This window comes from Cnephaeus nilssonii (assembly GCF_951640355.1).
Source record: "Cnephaeus nilssonii genome assembly, chromosome: 21".
NCBI lineage: Eukaryota > Metazoa > Chordata > Mammalia > Chiroptera > Vespertilionidae > Cnephaeus > Cnephaeus nilssonii.
Window position 1 is genome coordinate 10172831 of NC_137092.1, and position 21327 is coordinate 10194157.

Genomic DNA, 21327 nt, shown 5'->3' on the forward strand with positions numbered 1-21327 from the left:
TTGCAACTACTGGGGGCTCTGTCATGCAGAAACACTCACTGTTCTAGGTGGTGGGAAACCACTGAAGAATTTTTGATTCAATTTGCATTAAAAGAGAACTAACTATGGAGGATAGATTAGAAAATGAAGATAGTGGAGGCAAGGGGACCACTGAAATAATAGCTACATAACATTCATGATCTCTTATTGTCGTAGATTCTGCTGTGATAAGTTTCAATACCTCTGTTTTACAGACAGATAGGGGAAATGTAGAGAGATTAGAATGGAATCTAAGTTCCCATGGTTGTAAGTTACATTGCTGATATTCAAACCTAGTGAGAAAAATGGGCTTGGATTGAGGCAGTGGCAGTGGAATTGGATACACTTAGACTGCAGAAAACTTGCTGAAAGAGAATTGATAAGACGAATTTTCCGGTAGGGCATTGAAGCATGCTTCTTCCCTTCTTTCTCATCAGGAATAGTGATCATGGTAGCCCTGGGCGACTCCTGGGTTGTGAGGACACAGTGGGGCTGTGTGTGATGCACTTAGTCTGGTGTTTGGGTTATTGTCAGTGCTCAGTAAATGGTTGCTGAGTTGGGGTTTATGGGTGATGAGTATACCATTAAGCAAGATAGGAAGAAAAGGTTGGGATGTGATCACGTGGAGAGCTTTGGATTAATCATGTGTTGTGTAATGTGAAACCAGCTAAAAGAGTGAGTGTGCAGCTTTGAAGAGAGGTTTAGGCTACTGGGAATTTTGAGAACTTATCATTAATATTCTTCATACTAGGTAGGTAAAGCTGAGAGGTGATCATTGTTTTAAAACAGAAAAAAAAAATGCTAAATGTAATTCTTTTAGCCCAAATCCAGAACACTATTACTAGGAGGTATTTACTAGAGCTTTAAAAACGTTGTTTTAGGAAGAATAAAATAAAGTTCTGCAGCATACAACCACAACAAAAATCATGTATCCAGCTATGTGGTACAGGCGAGGAATATAAGCAGAAGTAGACAGCCCATGGATGATGATGTCCTTTGCAGACAATAATACATTTAGCCAGAACTCCTGTAGTCTGGAGAATGACCTCACACTGGCTTTTCTTTTCAAGAACTTAGGTACGTTATATCCCCAAATTAATACCATTATGTGTAAAGCTTAACCTGAATAGGAGACAGGTGCAGCAAAGTAACGCCCCTTCTATACACCTTGGGAGTACAGCTGCATTTGTGCGCAGTTCTCCAATTTAAACACCAGATGGTACCACTCACCAGCATTTGACTGGTCCTTCAGCCATGGCCCTCTGTTGGGCAGTGAAGGAAGCTATGCTAGTCATTCAGTAGAACCAGAGGGAAGAACTCTTGCCTTGATATGCATGTTTGCCACATAAAAGTGGCACACCTTGATTTACAAATGTGGGACATTGTCATTGAGCTCTGAGTTCATGTTCTCTTTTTTTCTCTCCCTGCTCCCAGACCTTTTACTTTTTATTCTCTAGGATATGGGGTCAAAATGGGTGGAAATAATACTCTTTTGCCTATAAATAATAATACAAGTTAGTTCTTTAAGAAAACTGGTTTTAGTAGGATGCTCAAAATATTTTATTTTTAATAACACTTGAATCTTTGTATGTCTAGAAAATTCCTTGAGTGGTTACTTTTTGGGTAAATTTGGCATGCAGATTATCTAGTCCAATGAAGATTACCTAGACTGCTGACAAAGAGGCATTAGGGCATGAGCCAGAAGGACCTCAGGCCCCACCAACCCTTAAAGAACCCACATCAATAAAGCCAGTACCTAGTAGGTATTATATAGTATCATTCTCTGTGCTGTACAATAGGAGTAACCCTTGTATGTAAAGGATATCAGCCCTTTGTAATATGTGTAGCAATTACTTTTCCCAGCTTGCTTTTTGTCTTAGAATTTGCTTATAGTATTTTTACTATATGGAAGTTTAAAACTTAAGTAGTCCAAATTACCGAATTCTTTATCTCTCAGCTGTAGAGTCTTATGTCATGCTAAGAAAAGCCTTCACTTTAGGATTACCAAGATATTCATCTTTTTTTGTCCCTTAGGATATTTATAGTTTCCTTTTTTACGTTTCCATTTTTGTTTCAACTTGGGTTTTAGTGTTAAAGCAGTGAACCCATATTCCTAAGTGCCCTATGACAAAACTGGGTAAGAACTAGACATAGGAAGGTCATTGAGCAGTCCTATTTGCACACGTTAGAAGGCCAAATTAGATGTGTTCAAATGCCAGATGCTTCTGTGATTTTAAGACCTACTGTAAGGGATTATTGCTAATCAATCAAGATTTCTGAGAAAGTGGAGGAATTCAGACTTGAACTTGGCCTTGAATGACCTTTAAGATTTGGATAGAGATAAGGACAAGGGAGTGTTCCAGGCTGTAAGCAGAGGTCTGGATATAGGAATAAACCCCTGTGGCTGCAGGAGTGGAGTAATGACTGCAGTTATTTATTAAGTTCTTAATATGGGTCAGACTTTGATCTGACTGTTATCTTCACAGCGACCAAATGAGGTAGGTACTTATTTATTTGCTAGAGGCCTGATGCACGAAATTCGTGCAAAAGTAGGCCTTTGCAGCTGCGATCCTGCGGCTGCAGCCCCGGCTTCGTCCGGAAGGTTGTCCATAAGGACGTCTGGATGGCTGTTTGGTAGATTTGCATATTAAGCTTTTATTATTATAGATGATTATTATTACTTTTTCCCGTTTTACAGGAAAGTAAACTGCCACAGGGACCAGTCAAATATGGTGTCATCATTTTCAGAGCTAATTATGTGGTAGGGCTGAGATTCGAATCCTCCCAGCCTGCCTGACAGTGTGATGCTGGGTTGGACAGCCAGCCTTTAGGAAGAAGGGAGGATGTGCTTTCTGATGAAAGAGACTGAATTGAAGATGTCTGGCTTCCTCTGCCTGGTTTCTTCATCCTTGTTGTTTATAACCTGTATCCTGGAAAATAATTAATATGCTACAGACATTACATTCTCCTTATAGTGGAATCAGTATTTGCTTTCACATGTGTTTTACTGGATTTTCACATCCTTGATTATTTGTGTTTTATACTACATTAGATTGTTATTCCGATGCACTAGAAGTAAGGCTGAGAAGAAACAATGGTGTGGATATATCCCATGGCAGGTAGGAGTTATTTACCTGTTTTCAGACCTGCTCTGTTCAGACTGTTTAATCTGTGGCATCACCTGAAAAAACCTTGAAGTACAACATAAACTGGTTGGTCTTCATCATACTGTCTCTGAAAGGCAGTTCTTTTCTTTAAGGAAGATAGACCCTGTTGTGACTTTTAATTCAAAGAACTATTTGGTTATAGTAAAGATTTAATTAACTGTCTTCTATTTTACTTACCTAAATATTTTCGGAGGTCTTAAATGTAGTCAATATTCTCCTACTTAGGGGAAAATTTAGATTTATTTGACTAACTTCAGCATCTTTTTATACACTGATATCTCCTTGATATTGGTATAAGCTGATTATAATTCATAAGCTCTTAGAATGTGAGAACTAGGAGAGATCCCACAGATATCCAGTAGGTGAGAAACTAGACCTAGGGAAGTGATGAGACTTGTTTTGATGGGGGGATAGCTTGAACTTATGATTCTAGACTCCACAGTGAGACCTTCCAAATCAATTAAGCATAGGACCTTGATTTGGTTTGGGGAAAAGTTCATATTGAGCAAATAGTTTTTCATGAAAAGAATACATGTGGCTGTTGCTATTAGAAAAGCTCTTTGATTTAGTTAGCACATTTCCTGGATGCCTGGGAAGCAGTGATCATGGACAGAGAAGGAGCCAAGCATTGAAAGTGCTGTTAAGAAACAAATACTTCATGAGTTTGACAGGAGTCTTTTCTAGAGGCAAGGATAGTCCCAGGCATGTTCAGAAATATTGTAATGCTTTTACTGTTTCCATTTCTTCAGGAAAAAAAGGTATTCTAGAAATGAAGTTTGCATTAATATCTTATAATAATCTTTTGCACTCGGATGTCGAGTGTGACTTGACACGGTTAGCATTAGAATAAAGGAATCGAGAAAAAAGCAAGCGAGTGCAAAGGGTTAAACTAGAGGCCCAGTGTACAAAATACATGCACTGGGTGTGTGTGTGGGGGGCTCCCTCAGCCCAGCCTGTGCCCTCTCTCATTCTGGGAGCCCTCGGGGGATGTCTAACTGCTGGCTTAGGCCCGCTCTGGAGCGGGCCTAAGCCGGCAGTGGACATCCTTAGTGCTGCTGCGGAGGTGGGAGAGGCTCCCGCCACTGACGCTTTGCTCACCAGCCATGAGCCCGGCTTCTGGCTGAGCGGTGCTCCCTCTGTGGGAGCGCCCTGACCACCAGGGGGCAGCTTCTGCATTGAGCGTCTGCCCCCTGGTGGTCAGTGCGTGTCATATTGACAGGTTGTTCCACTGTTCAGTCTATTTGCATATTAGCCTTTTATTATATAGGATCATGTTCTTTTTCCTGTAGGATCCTAATTCCAAAGAGCATTCTGTAACCAGCAAGTCTCAGCATGCATCTGAGCCATCTCATTATCCTCCCATCAAGCAGAGAAACCCGTTCAAGGTACTTGACAAGAATCAAGAACCATCTCTGTGGAAACAGCTCATCAAAGGTGAAGATGTGGAAAAGATGGCTGGTAAGAAGCAAAGGGCAAAGGAAGACCCACTCTTGGATCAAAAGAAGGAACAGAAGCCTGAATCTCACTGCTGGGTGGAGAAAGATCTCTCATCTGGCCGGGTGGTAAAGGAAAAATCTGCAGGTCAAGAGAAGCCACGAGGGGAGAAAGCAGAGCTCCAGTGTGAAGCAAAGGGAATTGAAGGGACGCACAAAAGAAACCTTCCTGAGATGAAATCCAAGCAGTGTCATGGTAATGAGCTGAGAAAACCATCTGCGGCTCCTCGGGAGAACCTGAACGGTGAGAGTCATTCTGTCCAAAAAGAATCAGAACCTCTGAGAGAAAAGAAAACCAGGCCTTTGCCTCAAACTGTTCGCAGCCAAAACCCAATAAACAAGCCCCCGGAAGCAGGACACCTCAGCAAGGAGCAGCCCAAGAGCCGGGAGGCTAGAGAAACAAAGGCCGAGGACGACCCCAGCACGCAGGCCACCCAGGAGAGGCGGCTCCAGGGGCCTTTCCAGGCGCAGGCAGAGGCCCACCCTGCACCTGCTCCAAAAGGGCCGGCCACCCAGCCTGCGCCACCGGCTGCAGGGCCTTCCCTGGGAGAGAGGCGAGAAGCGGACACAAGCAGTGGTGAGGAAGATGATGTTGTTTTTGTTTGCTCTCAGCCAAGGATCCCCTCATCCTTAGACACGACTTCGGACTCACAAAAGAAGGAGACCCCCCAATGCCCTGGTCAAACTGTGCAAAGAAAAATGTCTCCTGCCTCAGGTGTTTCCAGGAAGGTAGAACCCTCAGACCCAGCATCCCAACGTGCGTCCCTCACAACACAACTGAAACAAAAGAAGGTGAGTGCTGCCTGGTGCTTCCGTTGGAAGGTTAGGACTCTGCTTACTCTGGGCAGATAGGGACTCCACAAATGAGTTAAAGATGGTAATGTGAGCAAAGTTCCATAGGTGGGTGTTCATTTCTGCCTTTTACTATGTTTATATTTTCAGGATTGGTAAATCAGCTGGGCTTAAAAAAAGTTTTGGTTTTCGCATGTATAGTTAAAAGACCGTAATTTCAGAGTTTTAGCATTTTAGGTATTTTAAACTGAAGCTATCTTTAACAACTGGAGAGGAGCGATCCATTTTATTGGACCTGTTTTTCAGAGCACACTGGCATCAGTGAACATTCAGGCTCTTCCAGACAAAGGTCAGAAGCTGCTCAAGCAAATTCAGGAGTTGGAGGAAACACTCAGTGCTCTTGCCCTCTCCCCAGAGCAAGGTAAATGGGTTGTGCCCCAGAACTCGGGTTTGCATGAACTTTACAAGAGACATTCGAGAAGCCATCTTTTTTAAAATGTATATATTTTTATTGATTTCAGATAGGAAGGGAGAGGGAGAAAGGGATAGAACCATCAATGATGAGAAAGAATTGTTGATTGGCTGCCTCCTGCACACACACACACACACCCTCACTGGGGATTGAGCCTCAACTTGGGCTTGTGCCCTGACTGAGAATCAAACTGTGACCTCCTGGTTCACAGGTCAGTGCTCAGCCACTGAGCAACACTGGCCAGGCACGAGAAGCCATCTTGATAAAGAATGTTCACTCATTCACCTTTCCATTTCATTATCTGCTTCTGAGCTTCCTTTTAAATCACAAGTGTAATTTACAAAAGCTTTCTCCTATTTCCTGTAGACTCACCTCTCTTTCCCATAGTTTTATGCACCTGTAATGCAACACACTCTAGGAAGCTTTCCCTAGCTTATTGGAATGGTGCTCATCCCACTCTCTCTTGCCCTCTCCTCATATATAATTCCTTTACTTTTCTGAACTTTAATCTGTTCTTCCCTTGTTTTTTGAACAGGCCCAGATGAGAAGAGTAGCACTCAAGTACCACAACAGAGTAGCGTCACCAAAACTACCACTGCCCCTCCCCACTTGGTGCCACCCAAACCCCTACAGCTGCAGGGTCAGGTTCTCCAGCCTCTGGGTTCTTGGGGACTGAAGGCTGCCAGCCAGGCAGCTGCTGGACAGTCCAGTCAGCGCTACGGAGGTAAGATCAAGGGCCTGGCCCTGTTGTGAATAGCTACCCCTAGGAGGTAAAATTCTGCCTGGTAGATGTCTTTCTGCCCACATGAAGGCGAAGCCATTCCTGAGTTGTTAGTTGCCTGTGTGAGAAAGATTACGATGCTCAGCTGAGCTCTGCACAGTGTGTTTAGATCTCTGTGAGGGCAGACACTGTGTCTATCTGCATGGTTCACTGACCTTGATCAGTCAGCCAGGGGTCGGCACATAGGAGTCAGTAGTAAGTGTGAATGGAAACTTGAACTCACAGCATGGTGAAGTAGGTAGACCAGCAGATACATTTGTATTCCCTCTGTGTCTGTTAAGCAGAGCAGAGGAATGACATGACTGAAGACCGATAGCAAATAGACCCATCAAGAGCAGTAACACCCTGTGTAGCTCAGTGTTTTCATCCTGAACTTTCCAGAAAATGATGAATTTAGAAGTAACTGCAGAATGAAGATCTCAAGGAGAGCCTCAGATATGTAATAGGACCGGTTGGCGTGGTGATCACGAGCCAGGAGCTCAGGTTGGCTGGCAGTGACCAGTTTCCCCCCAGTGAGAACTGCTAGAGAAAAAGGGAAAGGGAGAGAAGGAAGCAGACGGGGAGAAAAGGGAGATAGGGGAGAAAGTTGAAGAGCATAGTTCACAAGGGGGTCTATACTCTGCCTGAGAAAGCTAAGGTCCATCTGGAAGGGCACAGAGAAAGCGTGCTTGTTAAAGTAGCAAAGTAGTCGGGTGTACAGGAATGTTTTGAGAACGTTACTGTGTTACAGCATCATCCCTACTCATAATGATGATTGAGTCACCTATAGGAAAATTAGATTATTAAGGTTTTGGAAATAATTCCATTAAAATAGTTTTCCTTTTGAAAGCATTTTAACATCTAAATGGTTAATGTTTATTGATCTAGAAAGCTCTTATTTGAATACTTCATCCCTAAAATTGCAGTCAGTTGAGGTGTCTGCATTTGTTAACTAACTTCACTAGAATTCTCCAGAAGGAGTGGGCTATCGGCGTGAAGTATTTCTCGGTGCAGGGCATTCGGCTCTGGCGTGCACTCCAGGGCGGTCTCTTGTCTGCCTCAGCCTCGCCTGGCTTGGCCTTTTCTGTTGCTAACTTCTTTGCATTCATCCCCAGGGATCTTTTCTTTCCGAAATACTGATGGTGTTTAATTTCCTCTGCCACCTCTTCAAGGCTGGAAAAAACTTAGCAAAAATATGATGGGTTATCTTATTTTTTCATTTTACTTTATATTATTTTTGTCCTTTATTATGTGATTTAAAAAAAAACACCACATACCCACAAACAAACAGAGAACGGGGATAGAGGAGGCTGTGGGCTAGGAGAATCTGCAGGCAGGGAGTTTTGGTCCAATATTGTATGTCAGCTATAAATTAAAAATAAAGAAAAAGAATTTTTAGTCCATACAAATCCCATCATTTGGCAAATAACGAATTTCTTTTTGCAGCCATAACCAGGACATGATACTGGCTATGTCACCTTTAGATAACACCTCTCTGTACACAGGCCCTACAAACCAAGACCGCCTTCATGCCGTGTGGAAAATCACAAGTGAAGCCATTGATGAGCTGCATCGATCACTTGAGTCATGTCCTGGTGAGACCGCTGTGGCAGAGGACCCAGCTGGGTTGAAGGTGAGGCGGGGAGTGTCCTGTGGCGGTGTCCCCGTGCCCATGGAGAGGTGACCACTGTGTGACGGCTCCGCAGAGTGCTGCTCTGATGTGTTTCCTACAGATAATGCCTCAGTGGCTTCCCTTGCATTATTTTGTCCTTTTCTGTTTAGCAGTGAGAAATAAACAATTTTTTTTCTTAAGGTCATAAAGTTATACAGTTGACCTTGCACAATACTGTTTGAACTGCATGGATCCACTTATACTTAAAATCCGCATATAATTGGACCTGCACAGTTCAGATCCGCATTGTTCAAGGGTCAGCTCTCCACGTCTATAGCAGAAGCAGATCTACTTAACGACCTTTGGTGGGTGCCATAGGATACAGAGGAACTGCTGCTCTTAAAGAACTAGTTGGGGTGAAAGTGCCTGCACAACATACATAGAACAATAGGAAGTGACTTGAAGATAAGGATAAAATGTGCATTTTAAGGCACTATAGACTGTATACAAAATGCAAAAGGGATTCAAAATAAAGGAAAAGTCATGCTACGTCAGTAATTACTAGTGCCTTGAAGCTGCAGGCCTAAACATAGCTGGGAGGATGGAACCCAGACACCCCAGTTAGAGGGAGGGGTGGTTAGAGGGAAGATTCAGAGATTGGTATTAATAACTGGTGACAGGGTGACATCAGGACCTGAGCTGGGAGCAGCAGGTGATGTTACTGAGTGGGAAGACTCCCGTGCTGTGGAGCCTGGCCTGGTGAAGGGGCTTAGATCACACTGGCTCAAGAGATATGGAGTCACTGTAGAATTTTGAGCAAGGGTGTTTTATGAAGATTATTTTTGTCACTGAGTACAAGATAAACCAGAGTAAGAAAAGACTAGAGAGAGGGGTGCCAGTTAAAGGCTGTTGAAAATTATGGTTAATAATGCAGACTGGGATGTTGGCTACAGAGAGGAAAGTGAAATCTATAATAATAAATGTGTAATATGCAAATCAACCAAACAACCGAACAGTGCAATGACCATCCGGACGTCCTGGACAACCTTCCAGATGAAGCCGGGGCTGCAAGGGCTGAGACAGCTGGGGCTGCGAAGGCCTACTCTTGCATGAATTTCGTGCATAGGGCCTCTAGTTGAAGAGATAATAAGGAAAAGCCAACAGAATGGCTGGTAAAAGCAGGGTGACCAGACAGAGAAGTTGGTTGCAAGCAGTAGAAACTGACTTTGGCTGATTAGGCAGACAAACCAGGACTCTCTCTTGAGGGTGAGAGAGGGGGTGCTTGATAGACATGCTGGACAATAGGCATAAATCACACTGTCCTGGGTAGTCCAGGATGTACGGGTACCCAAGGTGACATGGTGGAGTCAAGAACTTCAAGGTTATATGACATCTAGACCATTGGGAAGATCACTAAGAGAAAATAAAAGAGTAGAATGTGGCGTCGCTGTGGGCAGGATCCAGGATAGCCGCTCATGAGGAATTTAAACTTGACTCTTGGTGATGACTTTTGTCAGGTCCCTTTGCTGCTGCACCAGAAGCAGGCATTAGCCTGGTTACTGTGGCGAGAAAGTCAGAAGCCACAAGGAGGAATTCTGGGTAAGTCTGGTATTATGGAAAGAACCAACAAAGATAATGTACTATTTCATCTGATCCTCTCAACGCCTCTGGGGTTGTTGCCCTCTGTTACAGTTGAGAAACGGGTTCAGCATGGCTAAGCAACATGCTCAGGACCCTCAGCAGTAGGATCAGTCAGGTCTCGGTTGCAAGCAGTAGAAGCTGACTCTGGCTGATTAGCAGAGACGGTTTATTCTGTGGTGGGAGGTGTGCAGAGCCAGGCTGGAGCCACACTTCTAGGAGCAATGGTCAAAGCCAAGTAGTAAGCTAGTGTCTTGTGGAAACTGTCACGGCTGCTTCGCTCTATCAGGCATGGCTACCCCGAGATCAGACACTTCCATGCCCAGCCCTTCTGGCCTCCTTTCTCAGGTCGCTTCTATCTGAATCTGGGTCTTGAGTGGGTCCTGGTGGTCTGGAGCCGGGCCATGTTGGCACTGCCTTAGCTGCAGGAAGCCGAGGAAGCAGGTTTTTCAGGCTCTGCTTCGGGGACTCGTCAGACTACATTTTCCAAGGTGCTCAGCTTCTAGAAAAACATGACAGACGTCCACTGGGGCTAGTAAGTGGCTATGTTGGTCCCCAAGACCACCTCCAGATTCAGTGATTTGCTAGGAGGACGTAGAGCATATCGTCACACTCATGGCTATATTGTATTCCAAAATAAAATAGTAGTAACATTTATTTGATACAAATCAGAGTCAACACAGGGAAAAGGCACAGGGGATGAAGTCCAGGCACCAGCTTCTGAGGCCTTTCCCATGGGAGTCACACAGGGCAAACGTAATTCTCCCAGCAGTGAGATGTGAGAACACATGTGCAGTGCTGCCAACCAGGGAGGTTTGTTAGAGACCCGGTGCCCAAGGTATTTACTGGGGCTGGTCGCATAGGCAGCTTCAGCCTGGTATGTATGTAAGTTCCACGCTTCCCGAGGGAAAGCAGGCATTCCACGTAAACCGTGTTGTTTGTACAAATAGGGTAAGCACAGTGAGCCACTCTTTTTTTTTTTTTTAAATATATTTTTATTGACTTTAGAGAGAGAGAGAGAAACATCAATGATTAGAATCATTGATCGGCTGCCTCCTGCATGCCCCCCTCCTGGGGATCAAGTCCGCAACCTGAGCATGTGCCCTTGACCAGAATCGAACCCAGGACCCTTCATTTCACAGGCCAACGCTCTATCCACTGAGCCAAACCAGCTGGGGCCAGTGAGCCACTCTTGTCAGCTCAGGGAATGGTGGGACCCCTCCTTAAATCTGAGTTCCCAGATGCCAGCCACGGGTCAGTCTTCCCTGGAAGCAGGGATTTCAGTGGATAGCTGTGTTTCCTCTTTTTCTGCACCGCAGCAGAGCCAGGATTTGAACCGGAATTCATGCTGTCACATTTTACTTCTGCTTATGTCAGAGTGATTATTTAAACGGTTGAAATGAGGATACTATTTTGCAGGGTATAAATAGTAAATTAGATAAGTTAAGTTACTGACACATTGACAGTTCTCAAAGAATGTTAATTCATGCCTCTCTCTGATGAATAAATTAAGGGGATGGGGGACTGTTTTGAGTTAACTGTAACTCTAGAAATGTGGAAGCACCAGGAAAGTAGGCATAGCATATATTTATTTTCTGGAAGCCGAGTTGATTTTTTGCCCTAAGTAATTAACTCTCCTGTCTTTATTTTTATTTTCCAGCGGATGATATGGGGTTAGGAAAAACCCTGACAATGATTGCGCTCATTCTGACCCAGAAGGATCAAGAGAAAAACAAAGAGAAGGACAAAAACACGACCTTGACTTGGCTTTCCAGAGATGGTATTCAAGTGCCTTCGTGGCCTGTCATTTCCTACATCAATCATTTGAGCAGTGGAGAGTGGAAACTTTTAAACTACAAAGTATACCTTTGGTCATCTTTAATTAATCTGTTGGAATTCTAGTGTTAGACTACTTTCCTACAGTATCATTTCTGATGCCGAATATGCTAATTTAAGTGATCTTTTTTCTCTTTTAATATAAACTTAGCTTGACCTGTGAACTAGAAATATTTTGTGGAGAGAGCTAAGGCTCTAGAAGACTTATCTAAACATGATTACTTTTATTAATATTGAGGATATAACCACAGGATAGGTCCATATTAGTTAATGTATTATTTTTTGAAGCAGGATCTGTCACAAATTCAGATTTGAGCCACCATAGCTGAAGTGTTTTCCATGTTTCTGAAGTTCTAGAAGTTTCCAGATTCTAGACAATTCCTATCTTGTTTCATCCTGTTTTTAATCTGTAATGACTATAAGTACTGTAAGTCCTGTGTATTATTTATAGACACCATCACAGTAAGTTGCCATGGACACAGTACATTTCTCAGTTGTTAGATAGTTAAAAAAAATCAGTGACTGTCTGCTCTCAAGCCTCTGATGACCACTGTTGCAGCTGGATCCTGTGTCCCTGTGTGGAGTAGCAGCTTAGGTGTGCTCACACTTATACTTACGCACACATGCACGCATGTATACAAACACACACACACACACACACACACACACACACACACACACGGAATGAGGGGTAGTGGTACAAATACTACATTACTACCTGGTTCCAAAGTAGTGTTTGCCCATCTTAGGGGTTTTGTACTTACATTTCAGTGTAGATATAATTAAGTTAATGCTTTTTTTAAAAAAAATAATACTCCCCCATAAAGCCCAGGATGAGTTAGGATATGATCCAGCTTCTACCTTCTGGCCACTGAAAGTACACTGGTTTCTTTTTTTTTTAGACTGAAGTTGTGTACCACCCACTTTCCTCTCCTTTTTTAGCCTCTATGTCTGACACCTATGTAAGGGTAATAAGAAGTAATTAAGTATTTTGAGTTAAAAGGCCATCGCTTCCGTTTTCTATTCTGCTATTACCTATGTGTAGAAATAAGGGCAGCCGTTGTTAAAAAAATATTGATTGAAGGAATGAAGCCAGTTGAGAGAAAGGGAATGTCTCTTAGAAGCTAACGGCTATTTAATGGGTGTAACTAGGTGTTGATTTTTTCCTCCTCTTGAGACTCCACCGAGTTTACTTCCAATGGAACACTTATCATCTGTCCTGCTTCCCTGATCCATCATTGGAAAAAGGAGGTGGAGAAACGTGTGAGCAACAACAAACTGAGAGTCTATCTCTATCATGGCCCAAACCGGGATCAACGTGCAAAAGTGTAAGTGCAGAAATATTGAAGTCACTAGGCTTAAGAGGCCTCATTGACTGTGCCTGCTTTCCCTGAGGTTTCATTTAATCAGCACTAATGATATTGTCAAGACCAAAGGTACTCTTATCCCCAAACAGCCTTCACCTGTATTAAGAGATAACTCTTGAGAGAAAATGGTGTTCTTTTGCTATATCCTTGTCACCCTGCAAAAAAAGCTGCCATGTGAGCAGACCTGATACGCCTGAGTTGTCAGCCAGGCAGCAGCTGCATTCCCTGGTAGAAGAGGCTCTGTCACAGGTATTTCATGATGGTGAATTTCTGATTCCAAATTCACATTCTTTTTCTGTTAGTGTGAATGGAACCAGCCCAGTCTTAAAGAGCATCTTGATACACTACTAATGATTAGTTGATGTAGGCTGATTATATTTTTACTAGAGGCTCAGTGCATGAAATTCGTGCATGGGTAGGGTTCCTCGGCCTGGCCGGCTATCAGGACCGGTCAGGGCTTTCCTGCTGCTGGCCAGGGCCTTCCTTCCCCGGCTGCCAGCTGGGGCCTTCCTGCATTCCGTGCCGCCCCTGCTGGTCAGTGCATGTCATAGCTAGCGATTGAACTCCTGGTCGAACTCCAGAGGGAAACTTTGCAAGTTCCAGAAAGTGATCTTTTTTCTCTTTTAATATAAACTTAGCTTTTTATATAGAGAGATGACTTTTATATATATAGATGAATGTATTTTTCATATGTGAATGGTCTAAGAAGTTTTAGATGCAAGAGTTTAGGATTAGACCTAACTGAATTCCTGAGGAGGAATGATCAGTAAGGGGAATATTAATTCAGATGTTAAATTGAGTCCTGGTCTTTGTCTTTTGGTTTTAAAGAATTTGGTTTTTTGTTCCTAACTGTGATATAAGGGTCTGAGTTGAACATTTGCTGATCTAGTTAAGAACGGATTTATTTCCACTTCTCTCCCCCACCTCTGATAGTGAATCTTTTATCCCCTAAAGAGCAGGGCAGTGGTCTTTCAGGGGTAAATTGCCAGATTGGTGACCTCTATATTATACACCAATTCTTGTGACTGAGAGTCCCTTCAGCCAACGAAGGCATTGGGGCAGCAGCAGCAGCAGGCCTGCATGCTTCCCCGGCAGAGAGTACTGTGAGTGGCCTGCCTTTATTTAGAAATAAATTGCATCTCATTGGTTTGCACTTTGATCATACCTGGTTTGGTATTCAGAGTGTACTAGTTGACTGATTGGGATCATTCTCAGTTGTACTTTGTATGATGCTAAGGCCACCTGGAGTCCTTGCTGCCTCTCTGAATTAGGCATGTCATTTTTATCAAAGGTATTTATGGACATTCTCTCAGGTTCACATTATTAAGCTTCTTTGGAAAAAGATTTGTGCCTTTCATTAAGAATCTTTACATGTAAAGAGTGTAGGCAGAGTAAACTGAAAGTTTACAGCGTGATTATACCCACATGTCAAAGCTAGATCAGTGGGTTTTTACAAGTCCATTGTAGAACAAAGAGGAGAAAGCATCCTTGATGAAAGGCAAACTGCGTTGAGAGCCTCTTTACTTCCCTGGGACTGCAGCATCATCTGTGTCAAGTCATTACTAAATGTTAGTTCCCAACATTCTGTACAGGCCAGAGATTATGAAGGTTAATATGAGCCCAGCTGGTTCTCCTTTATGACTCGTTGGATGGGAAGAGGGAGGCTGTTCTTGTTATAGTGAGTAGACTGTAGAAATTATCAGAGGTAAGAGGGAAGGAAGCCAAATGAGTCAAGTTTACCTCTCCAGAATCACGTGTGTTGATGAAGGACATAAATGAAGGAATTCTGCCGTCTGTCCATCCAGCCACAGGAATTTTTATGACGAGATCAGCTCTGCTTCTCATTGTCAGAGTCACAGGGGGATCGTTTACCATTTCTTTGTGTTACATCTACACAGCCTCTCTACGTATGACATCGTGATCACCACCTATAGCCTTCTGGCCAAGGAGATCCCCACAAAGAAGCAAGAGGAACTGGTGCCGGGCACAAATCTCAGTGAGGAGGTGAGGCTGGGGGCTGCCAGGGAAGGAGAGGTGGAGCCCCATCTCCTTTCGCTCAGTCTTGTCACAGCATCAGAGACAGCAGAGGTACCCTCCTGTGAGGTCAGGAGAGTCCTAGCCGGTCCACCTGTGGAAACGAAGCGCTCTCTGTCCCCTCTCTTTTATTCTAGACCACCTCCTCAGTGATAAAGGGTAAGGCTTGGCACAGTTTTAGCTGTTTTGTTTTGTTTGTTTTTTTAAGAAAGAGTGATAACTACATCACAATTGTGTTGGTCATCACATGATTATAGGAAAACATCTCTTGTTGCAATTATTATTTTAAATTCTGTGGGATATCCTCTCAGGATATGTTGTGTTTGGTTTTTGTTTTTTTGTTTTTTAATATGTCCTATTGATTTTTTACAGAGAGGAAGGGAGAGGAATAGAGAGTTAGAAACATCGATGAGAGAGAAACATCGATGAGCTGCCTCCTGCACACTCCCCACTGGGTATGTGCCCGCAACCAAGGTACACGCCCCTGACCGGAACCAAACCCGGGACCCTTGAGTCCGCAGGCCGACGCTCTATCCACTGAGCCAAACCGGCTAGGGCAGGATATGTTTTATATTTGGTGTGAAGACTGGTATTTTAGGACTAGTATTTTGGTATTAGGCCATCATTCCCTGCCTCTCTCCAACTCTCAGGAAAAGGGGTTGCAATAATAAGGCTACACATGGGCCAGAGGCTAAATGATAACCAGCGAGAACCTGATGTTTGCTCTGCACTCGGGGGAGTCGCAGTTGTCTAGGGCAGAGGCTTTATTGCATAAGTGATTAAGGGGCTTTTTTGTCCTGAAAATACAGTGTTGCTCCAGGAACTCCTCTTTAACATACGTTTTTACAGTAGAATAGTCACAGATTCTGTATTTGGGGAGATCTCTGGCATGGAGACATCTGATGACCAACTCTGCCTTTTTGCAGATGATTAACTTTGCAGATTCCTCAGTGGTTCCTCATTGCTCTTAGGATAAAACCTTAATTTTTTTACATGATATTTTAGGCTTTTATGCCCTTGCCCTGCTTGTATGTCCTTCTTCACCTACACCCCAGCCCTCCCTGTGGCCCCCTTGCTCAGCCATAACAAGGCATGTGTGTTGTTCTGCCACGCTCTGCTACCCTCTTGTGCCTTTGTTCACTCTAAGTGGAATGCTTTGCCTCCTGTTTGGTTCAATGTGTCTCTTATGCTTATGTGACAGCACTCTGTTTATCCAGCAAACATTGAGCTGCTCTCTCGGGTATTGTGGGTACAGCAGTGACCAAGACTGGGTCCCTACTGTCACGTGATGGAGGATGCAGTGGGGCTTATTATACACTCACTGTGTTGTATGTAGTTATCTTGGTGCTTGCTTTTCTCTGGATTGTGAGCTTTCTGAGGGTAGGAACTGTCTGTTTGTATGGCTTAGTATCTCACATATGAAAGTAAGACTTTTAGTAAGTTTTCAGGGATTTTTTTGGTAAATTGAGTAAAATTTAGTAAATATTTTATCGAATGAGTGAATACCTAGTGAAGTCCTGACCCATAGCCATTGCTCAAAAGTGGATTGAAAGAGTAAATGAAAACTCATAGTAGAAAACATTTTATTCTTAAGCATCTTGAGCTCAAGGACTGGGACTCTCAAGTGACTTGTTTATTTGGACCCATTGAGAGTTTCCACTCTTGGTTTCTTAAGCTTAATGCTTATTTCAGTGTACCCCCAAACTGGAAGGTCAGAGCGGGTCTTCAGTGGAGGACCCACTTGTTTGTTATCTCCCCTTATCTTCTTGAAGACATACACCTTTTCCCATTCTGTTGTTGGGTTTCACTGGTGTGTCTTCCAGGGTATCTCAACACCTTTGCTTCGCATAGTCTGGGCCCGAATCATCCTGGATGAGGCTCACAATGTTAAGAACCCCCGCGTGCAGACTTCCATAGCTGTGTGTAAGCTGCAGGCTCGTGCCCGTTGGGCCGTCACTGGAACCCCCATTCAGAACAACCTGTTGGACATGTATTCACTGCTGAAGTGAGTAAACTCTTTGGGATTATGTAAATGTGAACCCTGTCAGTAACCTTCCTAATTATTTCGTATCTCATGGTAAAGCTCTGGTGTATGCCAGGTTATCTCATGTAGCAGATGGCAAGCCTCTCAACCTTTAAAGGGTAAAAGAGTTAATATTTATGAGAAAAATAATCGGTTGATTGACTGGCTGATATGGGACTTTGATTACATTCAGCCACTGTATATGGAAAAATATAAAACAGATTAAATTAAAGGAAACAAAATCACCTTTTTCAGTCCAGTGAATGTTTTGGGCTATTTTTGCTTTAAAGCATATGACCCGAGGTCAGGACTACAATTTATTTGAAGCAAACAGAAAAGAATGCTGATTTTAAAATACTTGCTTTTATTGAAGTCAGCCCGTAAGAAGATATGGACTTTCTTTGCTAGCCTTTTAAGCTTTAGGAATAAATTCTAGCTATTGGTTATATGTCCTGTTGTGACGATACAGACAGTGTGTTAATGGGAAAGTTCACAGTTTTATAATGTGGTTTTCGTTGTTGACCTAGGTCCTTTTGATCTGTCTAGCAGAGCTTTACTATGACATTCACTTTTAAAAATGATGGGATGGCAGATGTAACAAAATCTGATTTGTTTTTCATCTGATGTCTTTCTTTGAACCTTTACTCTGTCCTCCCATACTTTTCCTTCTTTCTATGTCCTTCTTCCCAACAAAAAAGATTTCTCCGTTGTTCTCCATTTGATGAATTCAATCTGTGGAGGAGCCAGGTTGACAATGGTACAAAGAAAGGAGGCGAACGGTTAAGTATTTTAACCAGGAGCCTTTTGCTACGGAGAACAAAAGACCAGCTGGACTCCACCGGCAAGCCCTTGGTAATCTCATTTATGTGTGTTCCACGGGGAGGTCAGGGAGGGATGGGGACCATGTCCTTGTCTTGGGTTGAACAGCCATCTGCTTTGCTTCGGGAGCCTCTGAATCCCACTCTCCAGGGCAGAGCCTGGGTTGCTGTCCTGCACCTGTGTCACAGCAGCCCTGCTGTGCTGGGTGTTAGGCAGCCCCACTTTTAGGGAAGGGTGGAGGCTGCTGTACAGCCTTGACTAGATTTCCAGTGTCAGCTCTGGGAATTGACTCTAATATTCAGTTAATTTCTGTAACTTCATCCCAGCGGCTTTTCCCCTTTACTTCCCAGGTGGTGCTGCCCCAGCGTAAATTTCAGTTGCACCGTTTAAAGCTTTCTGAAGAGGAAGAGACTGTTTATAGTGTCCTTTTTGCAAGATCAAGGTGGGTGCCATGAAGAAGCACCTTCTCACATGTACTGTTGCTTTTCTGTCCTTGCCTTGGCAGTGGGTCCAGGGTCAAGTCTTCTCTAACTGTATTTATGGTATTATTGATGAGGCGGATATCTGTTCCTTTTTGATAATCTCCCTGTCTTGCTCCTTGCCCCCTCCCCAGCTCACCTTTGTCTCACTTACATTGAAGGCTTTTGAAGCTGCTCTTCATTGGCTTCCTTGCATAGAAGTGCTAGGGTATGGTCACTGCACCAGGTCATCTGGTCCTCATGGGGCCATGTTGGGAAATTATCTCTTTGACCTTTGACCTGTTACCCAGCATCTCATTGGAACTTAAAAACAAAAAACTGCTCCGAAATCCTTGTCATCTGGTCTTTTCACTTTCTGTAAAACCCTTCTCCTTTCCTGAATCCAGATTTACTCCCCCACTACCTCTCACTTCCAGCATAAATGTGTCTTTTTCTCTTTGTATACCTCATATTTATTAATATTCATCAGTAAATAATATTAATAAGATATACTAATTAATAATATCAACATGTCAGTGTATTACATATTACTATTTAATATTCTAACATTTTGCATTGGTATGTATTAATTATTTAAAAATGATTTGGGGGGTTTTCAATAGTTACTTTTCGTTGTCTTTGGGCCAATGCTTGCTATGAGCCTGACATCATTTAACAAGTCCACCTTTATCGTTTTTCGAGGTGCTGCTGCAAGCACAGTTAAGCAGTGGCCATTGTACACCTATTTAGTTGTAGCGAACATTATATGTGCATTTTCTTTTTTGATCTGAGGCAGATCAGCTCTACAATCCTATCTAAAAAGGCAGGAAAGTGGGGATAAGCAATCTGGACGAAGCCCTGATAATCCATTCAGTAGAGGTAAGCAGCGGGGCACTCATACATCACTAATGACAGTGTGCAGTCAGATTCATAAAATTACAGCAGGGAGGTTGTGGATTCTTGGTATCAGAGATTTGACCTTAGCTGGGAACCTCAAACCACAGTGTATATACTGATCTGTAAGCATCAGTTCTGGTGACGTAAGCTTGTTAATTATTTTCAAATTCTGATCTATTAAATATAAGTAGGTCAATAAAGAAAACCGCATTTCATTTGGTTTATTTGGTATAGAAGTGTTATAACTATATCATGGAGCCTCAGATCAAAGAATTTAAGATAGCATCGTTTAGTTCTTGATTCGTCCTCATACCTCTGTTTTAAACCCTTACTGTTTCCTGTGGTTTGTTTTCCTTCCTGAAGTGGCACAGGAGTTTGGGTCCAGTGGGCCTGGACGCTCTGTGGCCACAGACTCACAGAGATCCAGCACCGTCCACATATTATCACAGTTGTTGAGACTCCGCCAGTGTTGCTGTCATCTCTCTTTGCTAAAGTCGGTAAGAAAAGCCTTTAGCTTCGTGACCAGAAGTGCTGCCAGAAAATTCCTGTCTTTCTGCATCTGGGACCTAGTCTGCTGGACCAAGGAAAATGGGGTTTGGGTGTGTCTTTGGTGTTTGGTGAGGCAGAAAAGAGGGTGCTTATTTTACTTTGTTTTACATTAATTTTTATTGATCTTGATCATTCCCATGGTGTTGAGAACAGTTTTTATAGTTTGTTTTGTTTTAAGTAAGCTTTTTATAAAGAATGGAAAATAGCATTTTGTTAAGAAGGAAACCATTTATGAATACTTTGGTATTTTAGGATATCATAAAGCTAATTTAGGTTTTTTTTCTGCCTTTAGGCAGTAGGACTTTTAAGTCTAGTTATGAAAACTCAAGTATTTATACAGTTGGAAAAGTTGCCTTTATGTTTGGGAGAGGTACATCCATAATTAAGAGGAGTATTTTATTCTTTTGAGGAGTAGTTGTAATGTATCTCGATTAACAGTAGCTTAATTTACTGTACTATCCCAGCTGGGGAAAAAGAATAATCATGTGATCTGTCTGGCAAGTCACTAAAAAATTCCATTATTTGATTTATCTTTAATTTGGTGAAAAAACTGGCAAAATTACATTTTTAATGGTGGTTTCTCTGAGGAGCTACTGATGATCAATGAGAAAACATTTTGCTGTGTGGAGTGTTACAGTCAGCTCTTCATTGGCAAGTGCTGTGGCTTGCTGCCTCAGTGCCCACCTGCTCCCATCCCGTCTGTCTCCTGCTCAGGCCCTGGATCCGACAGAACTGAAGAGCGAAGGCCTGCTCCTTTCCCTGGAGGATCAGCTCAGCGCGCTCACCTTGTCTGAACTCCAGAACTCAGAGCCGTCTGCCACTGTTTCCCTGAATGGCGAGTGCTTCAAGGTGGAGCTCTTTGAAGACATGAGAGAGAGCACCAAGGTACTTTGTCACCTCTATTCTGGGGGACAGAGTTGGACTCCTCACACATTTGTCCAACTGGGTACAGGCCTTTGATGGCAGAGCTAGAACTGTTCGATTTTAACTGCTCAAATTCTCCCTCCAGTCTTAAATTCTAATTTTATTTCACAATTAAAACTAAAGTTAGATAGTGAGCCAGCCCAGGCATGAAGGCAGCTTTTGGTCATGGATTACTGGGAAAGGAGCCAATCAGGTTTATGCTGGGACAGGGCGAGCGAGCAATTTGTTTGGGGAAAGCTTTAAAGGGAAACAACAAAAGCTGGACCCTAGAGGCTGTGTAATACATCTGAGTGCCAGTGGCTCTGACTTGTTGAAAGGCTTCCATCTGCGCTAGTGTTTCTCACACGGCCTCCTCTCTCCATCAGTCATTCTGTTCTGCTCATTAGAGCTCTTTAAGGCGGACAGCCCCGTTAAAGGAAGGCTGAGACGCGCTGCAACTTGAGTCCTGCCTGTCATCTCACGCCCACT

General features: G+C 43.2%; 1 protein-coding gene across 1 annotated transcript in view; it reads left to right on the forward strand.

Annotated features, from left to right (window-relative positions):
• The window catches only part of TTF2 (transcription termination factor 2), a 35198-nt gene that overhangs the window by 5855 nt on the left and 8016 nt on the right, over positions 1 to 21327 (forward strand). The window contains exons 4-18 of the mRNA XM_079760611.1: positions 3071 to 3137; positions 4475 to 5470; positions 5777 to 5891; positions 6478 to 6666; positions 8208 to 8335; positions 9832 to 9913; positions 11613 to 11732; positions 12966 to 13116; positions 15054 to 15159; positions 17013 to 17194; positions 17911 to 18064; positions 18382 to 18473; positions 19286 to 19368; positions 19750 to 19883; positions 20650 to 20820. Of these exons, the coding sequence (XP_079616737.1) occupies positions 3071 to 3137; positions 4475 to 5470; positions 5777 to 5891; positions 6478 to 6666; positions 8208 to 8335; positions 9832 to 9913; positions 11613 to 11732; positions 12966 to 13116; positions 15054 to 15159; positions 17013 to 17194; positions 17911 to 18064; positions 18382 to 18473; positions 19286 to 19368; positions 19750 to 19883; positions 20650 to 20820 (2770 nt within the window). The remainder of the gene's footprint in view (positions 1 to 3070; positions 3138 to 4474; positions 5471 to 5776; positions 5892 to 6477; positions 6667 to 8207; positions 8336 to 9831; positions 9914 to 11612; positions 11733 to 12965; positions 13117 to 15053; positions 15160 to 17012; positions 17195 to 17910; positions 18065 to 18381; positions 18474 to 19285; positions 19369 to 19749; positions 19884 to 20649; positions 20821 to 21327) is intronic.